Raw genomic sequence first — 10,090 nt, forward strand, 5'->3', positions numbered from 1 at the left:
CTGCCACGTTCAAGAGGAGGAGGGAGGGAGTCATGGTCTGAAGTGCTAGAAATGTTTAAACTGCACAGGAGGGGAATCAAACTATGAATGGCTCTTGCCCTGTACAGCATAACGGCACCGGCAGCACAGGGATGGGCTGCAGTTAAGCAAACACTCCGGAGCAGAACACAACTCTGGGAAGTGAAGGGAGGCGCAGAGAGGCGTGCACACCAGCCAGATGGCACCCCAAGCAAAGGTCTTGGCAGTCATTTCAGAAGAGACAAAAACCAGATGTTTCACAAAAGCTCATTTTCCAGGTTTATTAAGTAAAGTTAACTGAATTGTTTTCCTTTTGTGGGGATTCCTTTCTGTCTAACCCGGTGGGTTAGCAGAGTTGCACAGAATCACTGTTGGACTGTGATAACCCAAATACAACTTTGGCTCATCTCACCGCTGACACATATGGAATGACTTGGGGGTTATTACATGCTGTGTCTGCTTGAGGCAGGTACATGTACAGATCAGCACAAGTTGCAAATGATAGTTTACATCCTTTCAAAACAGAGCAGGGCATTCAACAAATGCACTGCAATGAGAAGACATATGAAAAAGAAATTATACAGACTTGCAAATACATAAGAAGTTCAAGAGATGCAAGAAACCTCAAACACAAGAAATGTCAAGGGGAGAAAAACCCTCTTAATTTCAGACACAATGTGTTCAAATAAAAACCCAGCTGTAATTTAAATTCCCTTCAAAATGGGAAACATACAGTAACGCAATTAAAGAGAAACCAGGTCTTGTCCTGGGAGAGATGTGTCCAAAAACACTGATGCACAAACAGGTTCAGAGTTCTAAGCAAAATGTCCCTGGGCATTGGTGTACTTGACTCTTGGAGCCAGAGCAAAGCAATTCATTACACTTGCTGGACTGCTGGGCCTACTGCTGGGTCTTGGTGGTATAACAGCACATAGGATTCCAGATGTCAGAGAGAAGGCAGCACACAAACTGCTGGTTACTGGGAGAAATGCCACGGGCCAGATCTCCCAGGGATTGACTAGAGTAAGGACACCTAATTCCGGTAGCCTGGCCTCCACTGCACACAACGTTAGTGTAATGCTCTGCAGGGTTCTTCAGTTCTTAGCTCACTCCTTTCTCAGCCTGAGTTGTTTCTGTCTTGTGCATGAGCACAACTGGCCATGCAAAATGATCCAAAAAACATAAGGGACAGGACCAAAGAAAACTAGCTGAACCTGGGGCTGGCTTTCAGCTCCTATTTCCAAATATCAGTTAAAAGTTGGAAATATATCTACAAAAGAAATAATATAAATGAAATAAAAAATGGCACCGTCCACAAAATTAAAAAAGAAAAAAAAAATCTTACAACACAGCCTCGTAAAAATGGCTTTGCAACGAGAGCTCAGTCACAAAATGAAGGGTTCTAGCTCTTCGTACATCAGAAGAGGAAACAAAGCTAGAAAGTACTAGTCCACATTCTCTTAATAAGTTAAACTTACTTTCCCTGCCCCTGTCTACAAAAGGGGTAGAAGCAAAGGGGAGAAGAGGCTACCAAAAATAATAAAAAAAAAATTAAAATAAAAAAAAGGAAGAAAGAAAGGAGAAAGAAGGAAAGCGCGCGCGAGAGAGAGAGCAGTCTGTGGTCAGAGGCTCAGAGCAGGGCTGAGTTCCTTTTAAGGGTTTAAAAGATGCAAAACAGTTCCTCAAAAGTTCCCTCTCTTCAACAGTTAGTTCAATGCTGTAGCCATAGAAACTCAAGTATATACTGGAGGAGAGATTCTTTCAGGCAGATCCACCGTCATCTGGAGAGCTGTTCAGTGGGTGTTAATCCTCAATGATTATGGGTTCATCATTCATGGGCTGGCGTAGCTGTACTGCCTGGATGGGCCGGAGGATAATAGGCTTGTAAGGGCGTCTGGCAGCTCGCTTGGCTTCAGAGGAGGAAAGCAGCTTGCGGATTTTCCTGCATACAGCAAGGAAGAAAGGAACTGATTACAGAGACTGGATGCTAACTATTGTAGCTTTCTCAGTTCTCCCAAGGGAACCAGGCCTGCATATGCAGCGGCTGCTTGCTAACGGGATGGGCTAATGCTGTTATTTCAGTAATGAATTCCCTGGAGAACTTTTGTTTTCTGGTTTATAAACCCACCAATGAAGATGAAATTGCATTCTCTGTTCCAGAATCCTTCCCCTGCAGAGCAGAAGGCATTCTGGTCCAGCCTTGTATGACCAGGGTCTACTGCTGTAAATACAGCACATGAAATAGTTACGACAGCCAGTTTCCATACCACTAATCAATTTTGAAGCACAGTCAGTTGGATGTGCTGCAGGCAGCTTTGTGGGAATTTATACAACCAAATTACAACCAAATCACTTCAGGCAACATTGGTCACATCCCCACGTGCTTATCCATCTCTCACAGAGTTCTATCCATCTCTCTAAGTGCTCTCTGACATTCCCCAGCCTCAAGCAGGTGCATACAGCTGCCTCTTCAAGAAAGACCTGTCACAGAACAAGCAAGCAACATCTGGTCCCCCATGGAGCTATGCCTCAAGGCTGAGCTGCTGCAAGGGAGCTCCACGATAGCCACTAACCAGTGAATCAACACTGGTGCCCTTCCTCCCCACTGGGTAATACTAACAGGGTGTCTACCCCTCTTTTTTCTCCCACACTGTGTGTGTCCAACCCAGAAATGAGTAATATTCATGTCTTGCATCTGTTAAGAGTTTCCCTGTATGTTACAAGACTAGCAACAAGTCTCATCAGATAAAATAAGCAGTTTTCCATATGGAGAGAATGTAAAAGGAAGAATATAAGGGGATGCACTGAAGTTTTATAATTAGTAAAATAAAGGCAGAAAGCAACAATACAGAATGATTGCTTGTTTCTTTTTGTCAATACCAGGGTTAGAGTTAAATGAAGTATTAAAAAACCCAAACAAATAAACCACCCACCAAAAACCCCCCACCAAACACAAAAGAGCCCACAAAAACAAACCCCAGCAACAACGAAAAATGTACTCTGTAATTTAAATAAGGAATTTGTTTCCAGAGGATGCTGTGGTGGTAAAAGGCATAAAAAGATTAGAAAAGAAAGTAATAAATATTCACAATAGTCCACCAGTACACACTATACACAGCCTTCAGCTCAGGACCTGGGTCAACAAGGAGGATCTGATAAGACAGCACTGCCCAGCCTTACCCAAACAATGTTTTTGACTTACCGTGAGAGACACCATACTGCACTAGAGGAAGGGCAGCCACATGGCTTTACAAATCACAACTCAACCAGCCATCTATTCCCAAAGGTACCTTTAAGATTTTTGGTTAGCAAACACTGCTGGGGCCAAGAAACCCCTTTTTTGGGGTGTTTGAGTTGTTTTTTAGTTGGTTGGTTCTTGTTGTTTTGTTTGTTGTTTAGGTGGTGGTGGTGTGTTTTTTTTTAATGGAAGAGATACAATCTTACTGAGCTGAAGTCTATCACTGTGCTGATTTCCACATCTGAGATGTGCCAGTTGCATAAGAAATTGGTCAAAATACTTCCCCCCTCCCTCCCCTTAAGATTTACCCTTACCACACCAGCACTGACAAATCAACAACTTCAGAAGATTTTGAATCAGCTCTAGACAGATTTGGCCACCTACTCACTTGCGTTTTTTGCCCACTGAGCACAACAAACCTGCTAGTAGCGCTTACACACACACACAGATGCAGTCTTCTGTTTGCTCAGTGTCCCCATTTCCCATCTAAAGTTGAAAGGCCACAGAGTGGGGGAGAGGAGAGAACAGGGTAGAAAGAAACAAGGTGGTGGGGATAAAAAAACAACTCCAAAACTTGGTGTGATGCTTTTTCTAAGACTCATTTAGCTGTAACTGATCTACTTTTAGCCAGTGGAGCTTCATACAATATCCGCATGTGCTCAATTAGACATGCTGCCATCAGAATCATGTCTCGTAGCAGTTCTAGATTCTGATCAGGTCACCGACTGCCTCCACTTGCATAAATTATAAATGCCAAGTTCCTTACTGTGAGGCTTGAATGCAAAATCTTACTCCTTTTAATTGACCAACTTTTCAAACTGCTCCCCCTCAAAGCTACCCAGTTTTCCAGTACTGTTCTCAACAGAGCTACACAAAAAGGGGAGGAGTGTGTGTGAATAAAACTGTAGGAAAACCTGCTTTCTGTGACTGAAAACACAGCCTGACCCTCAGCTGGAGGATGATATGCAGATACTGCTGCTAGATTGATTGCTGTGGAGCGAACACAAAGCTCAAATTGTTTCAGAGCTCACAAACAAGTCTTACATGCTTGACACTGGAATGTAGCAGATGTTTCAGGGAAAAGTTAGAGGTGAAACGCCCAACAGAAGCCCCGTGCTGCTTACAATGTTACATCACTCAGGCTTCCATGCTTTTCAACAGGCTGCCAAACATCTCCTTTCAGCACTCATCGCACCGCTAAGCAGCAAGGCTATCAGACAAAGAAGCCCGTTCTCTCTTTTTCTTTCTTAAATAGAAGAGATAAGGTCTTACTGAGCTGATGTCTATCACTGTCCTATGATTTCTAGGTTAGAGATGTGCTGGTTGCTCTGGGACTGATCTGCCCTGCCTCAGTCAGTGGTTCTGTATGAGCAGACGATTCTGTGCCTTTACAGTAAATTGCTCTCACAACCAACATCACACTTGATGAATATTCTCACTGTTCTGTACAAATCAAAGGGCAGAGCCTTGTAGTAGCACTGAGACGTTACTACCATGGACCTGCAGTATTTTTCGTGGGTTGGACCATAAAGATGTCAAGAAGTGTTTTGTAGATGCAAGATTACGAAATAAGCCTTGAGCATCTAAGGACTGACCTAGAGACCCTGCATCCACAATGGCACATGAATTTGCTACAGCTGCAGGTCTGTAACAGGATCCCAGAACCTCTTTATCAGAGCAAGAGGACAACAGGAATAAGGAAACTGCTTCCTCTGAAAATTAAATACTTCTCTCACTTTAGTTTTAATTATATACAGAATCCCACTGCTTACTTTCACAGCATCTCACAAGAACAGAACAGGAGAAGGGAAAATGCAAGTAAAGATATGAGCTCATGTGAAATGCAGTTGCATTAAAGGTGTCCATAGGAACAAGCCTGACAAAGAAATTTATTTCATGTTTCTCCTGTGTTCTAGCAGGGGTGGAGGTGTTCCTGCACTGAAATAATGATCCACTAGATAGTGGTTAACAACTTGAATGTTTATTGGTCTCGACTTGCTTATGAAGCCCATCTTTGATACTAGGCCCACAGAATAGTCACTTGACACTTGAAAAGTTTTGCAGGCTGAGGAGGAGTTGGGGGATGTCAGGACTCTGACTATGTACTTCATGCTGAACAAATGAAGATTCAGAACAGTGCCCAATTTAGTACTATCAGAAGAGATGAAGTACTCGAAATTCCTGATCTTGGCCACTTGTCAGGGCTCAGACACCCAGTAATTCCCAGGTCCATCTGTGCTAGGTACTGGAGGGACAGCTAAGTGCTTCTCTGCCTATTGGGGGACTAATACTAGTTGTTGGGAACTCCAAGCTTCACACACAGACAAAAGCCAGAGAGCACCTCTGGTTGCAGAGAAGGCTGAAAGGCAGGACTGGCTTTGCTCTGACCTTCTTCGAGGTTACCCAAGAGAGAGGCATCAAGTTCTTGTGAGGAAACCACACAAGAATATGTCTCTACCTTTTTCACCACACCCAGAAGCAGTCCTTCCTTCCTAGGAATAAGATAGTACTGGGAACACAAACACAAAAGCTCTGTTTGGCAACAGGCCACATAGCTTCTACTGCTCTAAACAGAGTTTACTGTGAATATCATGCAAGGAAGGATTATTTTACTATTTCTAACCTCTGCACAGACTAACAAGAAGGACTAGCAGAAGCAGTACCACCAAAGGAGGAAGACGGACACTGCAGGGAGGGCTAAATCTCACCGCTACCGGTGAAATATAAACCACCAGAGAAATGAGGCAACTCAGCCATTGGAAACCCTCTGTGTCACTTGCAGGTTTCAGCACTCAGACACATGAGGAGATGTTCTGAGAGGTAATAGTATGCAAGAGGGTATGCAGAGCTCTGCAGAGGAGGCTCTACTCCTCAGCACCACCTGTGTACCAGAAGGCCCTATCCTGTTACTGAGACACTGCAGTGGGACCTCCAAAGGCAGTTATGGGCCTGAACCAGGTGCATTTTTCATCTCTGTCTTCCTCCCCTTATTGCCCATCTCTTACAGGAATTGCTCTGGAAAAGAATAATCTGCTTTCTCTGGAATGCAAGTGCATGATTAGGCACATCAGACATTATTAGGTATATCAAAGTCTTTATCCACCTCAACACTGGTAGTGGTCTCTGAATTCAGTTTGTAGAAACAGATCTGCTGAAGAGATCCCTGTTCAACCACAATTATCAGCTGCAGCACCCACAAGGAACGCAAACCAGAAGACTTCCCCTTAAACCCTCCGCAAGACCCAGTTTCCTACCTGGTTTCTTCAGTGGCCATGTAAAAAACATCGTCTGGTGCATCAATCCAGTTCATCCTCCTCCTTTTCACTGGAGGCATGGATCCACCACGAATTAATCGGACTTTTGTTGGGTATGATTTCCCATTGAGCAGCAAGTTTCGGCTTGGTCCCTAACGTGATACATAAAAAAGTATAGTTATGGACTGCAACAAACCCGCAGTAGTAGCACGTGATAAGCACTCAAAGGAAAAGATAATTAAAAGTTTTTGTATCAGTTGTTGAGAGCTTATGGTAAGAATTTCCCCTCTTGCCCATGACTGAACACAGAATTCACATAAAAGCAAGTGTCCACAAGCAGTACAAGTTAAGCACCTTCAATATAAAATAGGACACCAATACTCCAGCGACAGGACAAATAATAAATGAAAGGCATTACCAATAATCTGTTGCTTGTGTCTGAAAGATGACATCAAGGTTGAAAGATTGAGCATAAGACTTAGATTTCAACTACTACCATAAATCTAGAGCAACTCTATTGACTTCAGAGAAGGATATCTAACTACACAGCAAACCAAATACAAAAATCAGAATTTACAGTTATTCTGGGGTACCGAACTTACCCATATCCTTTTTGTTCTAGGGAGGTTAATATTTAATGAGGATAGCATATAATTAAATATGTTGAGAATAAATCTAGTACTACAAAGCTTAGCAGCTTTCATCATAAAATCCTTTTAGCATTTAACACCACAGATTTCCCATATATAACACATTTGCTTTGCAAATCAACACAGGTATAATTTTCCAGTCCCACAGAAGCCCCCTTCCACTCAACTGGAAAAACACAAGCTGTTACTAAGAGAGGTACAGATGAAAGGGAGTAAAGTTTTAAGCTTCTCATATGCAGCTGTCCTTGATCATCTGAAGTCCAGTTCTGCTGCCCTCTTCCTGCTGGTTAGCACATTGAGAAATCCCACTGAAATCATTAACACTAAAGAGTCAGAAAAGATGCAAAATAAGGGCACAGAAAATTTGATTAAAGCTGGTCAGAAAATGCCCCAATAGAAATTTAATTCTTGTGTTTCACAGGTCAGACCACCTCCCCAGATGCACTAAGGCTTGTCCTTCTGCCCATGAAATGGGAAACTGAGCATGTACATGAGGGATGTCTGGCCTGGGAGATCCACCTCAAAAGGAAAGGTGGTGACATGAGGTATGCATGTCCTTAAGTGTCAGGTTATGGCGCAAAAGCTCGACCAAACTTTATCACTTTGACTTAGAAAGGGAAGATTTCAATCTGTCAACCAAGGAAAAAACCAACAAAACCCTGCGTCTCATTTTTATCTGAGAGGAAACCAAAAAATGATAGATTACTTGTTTTCTTTTTTGACCAGCCTTAATCCACTGTGCTAGCAAGATCTACTTCCTGTCAAAAATTAGGGCTTTAGAACTGAACAAACAGAATCCCACTTTTTAAAATCCATAGGTCATTAAAGCTGTTGTATACAGGTGCAATAACAATTCAATTTCTCAGTTGCCCAGCTCCGTGCTATACAAGACAACTTTGGCACCACAGCAGACCACTGAAATATTTCAAGAAGTGCTTTTATATCTGAGATATATTAAGGAAAATATTTAAAATAAAAAGTTTTTCTGTTGGTTTGTTTGGGGTTTTTTTGTTTGTTCGTTTGTTTTTGTTTAGGTTTTTTTTACCCCTTCCAGATTTCTCCAAGACAATCCTTTCGTTAGTGTTGCAAAGGATATTTACTCCACATCTGCTACGTACACAGGAGAACGACTCTGGAAAAAGTTCTTGGAAATACCTAGAAAGGGCACTCCTGTGCTTCCAGGTTGCCTTTTCTCTACCTGCACAGAGCAATCTGTTTCAAATGGTACATCCTGAAAGAGGGACCTTTAATTTTCTGTTTAGTAGCACACTTTGTCAAGCAACCAGAAATCAAGACAGTTCAGAGGCTTTACCCTAAAACACTTAAAAAGTGTTAAGTCATCACAGATTTCTCCCACTGCACTGAGTTGGTTTATTCAGCAGACACAAACAAGTAGCCAGTCTCCTCAATGACAAGAAATGAAGCTGAATTAATGGAGGAATATAATTTACCACTTCAGATCAGATGCTCAAGCAACAAACCAAATGAATGCTTTGTTATTACAAGCAGACTCGAATGCTCAAGTTATAGCCTACTCTCATGATACTGCACACTATCCAAGATTATTAAACTTAATAATGCTTGCGATCACCACTCAGTGACCATCGGTCATACCTGCTGCTGACTGACCCATGTCAGAGTGACACTACTGACGCTTATACATTGTGGCAATTCACCTAATGAGGCAAGCTCCACTTTATCAACATCAGAAGATCATTTATTGGTGGGAAAAAGTTATGCTTGAAGTTCTCTCCTGTGAGCCTCCCATAAGCCATGTGTAAGGGTGGAAAGTGATGCACAGCCTCTGCCCTGGCCCCTTCACACCAAGGTTAATTTCATGAGAAAGCATTTTGCCAGAGACACATCAATCAGACTGGCTATTTGCTTCTGTCCTTTGATTAAACTCAGCATAATGGATGAAAGGCTAGGAATAATTTTTACTCAAATAAAACCCAAGCATTCTCAGCAGACAACTTGCACACCAACTTCCTAAAAAAATAATAAAAAAGAAGCTGTTTTCCAAACAAATCCTTCCATCATTTCAACCTTCCTCCTCCAGGGAAACACATTCCACCTAGAAACACATCCCAGAACTTTGCTATAAACAGCCACTCAGTTTCTGTATGAGCAGAAACAAAATGTTCCATTCAAAACAGAATTCATTTATATACAGATAGACAGATTCAAGGTTTAAATTGCATTTTAACCACTTGGATGTTTCATATGCCTCAAAATTGTATTTATTTTTATTTAACATTTTCAATTAATTGGGTAAAATGACCAGCTGCAAACAGCAAAGACTGAGTGAAACACTATGGTTTAATGGGGTGTTCTATCTAGCATAGGTTAATAATCCTTCTTTTCCCTGTTTTGGTTAAATGAACATTCTCTTACCATTTGTCTGGTTTGTCCGTGGTTAGGCAGACCTAACAAACAGGAAAGAGAATAGAGCTGGTAAGACCATTGCTTTTCCAAGACAGAAAAAAGTACAAAATCAAAACACACGCAGCTATTATTGCAACTGTGTTGTTTTGCTAAATCAGGAGTTGTCTACCAAACTAACTTCTTCTCTCCTAGAAAGGTAAACTAGGAGCTTCCTTAACAACATGGTTTGAAGAGCAGAGGCCCCAAGTTAAAACACATTCCATTTGCCCAGTTTTTTCTCTGTTTACTCACACCTTTCTTCAAACTGCCACTAAAAGTACACTTCCTCTTTCAGATCCAAGGTTTTCCTCAAGTCTTGGGAAAAATCTGGCATTCTGTTTTAGTTTTGGAGGAATTTAGTGACATCAAGAAAGAGAAAGTGGAAGGTATTATACACTGTCAAGACAGCAACAAGTAGAATCTTTCCTATCATCCTTGGATCCCCAAGAGAACTCTTCAGCTCAGGCGTTAGCTACAAGCTGTTAGCAAACAGACTCTATCTGCTG

The 10,090-nt window shown here is 41.9% G+C and overlaps 1 protein-coding gene across 1 annotated transcript in view; it reads right to left on the bottom strand.

Moving 5' to 3' along the window:
* Nucleotides 1-273: 273 nt before the first annotated feature.
* MTA1 (metastasis associated 1) overlaps nt 274-10,090 on the bottom strand; it is a gene marked incomplete at its 5' end in the record, with an annotated part of 50,065 nt that continues 40,248 nt past the window's right edge. Inside the window, 3 exons of the mRNA XM_010013431.1 lie at nt 274-1,960; nt 6,511-6,662; nt 9,555-9,586. Of these exons, the coding sequence (XP_010011733.1) occupies nt 1,822-1,960; nt 6,511-6,662; nt 9,555-9,586 (323 nt within the window). The remainder of the gene's footprint in view (nt 1,961-6,510; nt 6,663-9,554; nt 9,587-10,090) is intronic.

This window comes from Nestor notabilis, unplaced genomic scaffold, assembly GCF_000696875.1.
Source record: "Nestor notabilis isolate BGI_N333 unplaced genomic scaffold, ASM69687v1 scaffold17784, whole genome shotgun sequence".
Taxonomy (NCBI): Eukaryota; Metazoa; Chordata; class Aves; order Psittaciformes; family Psittacidae; genus Nestor; species Nestor notabilis.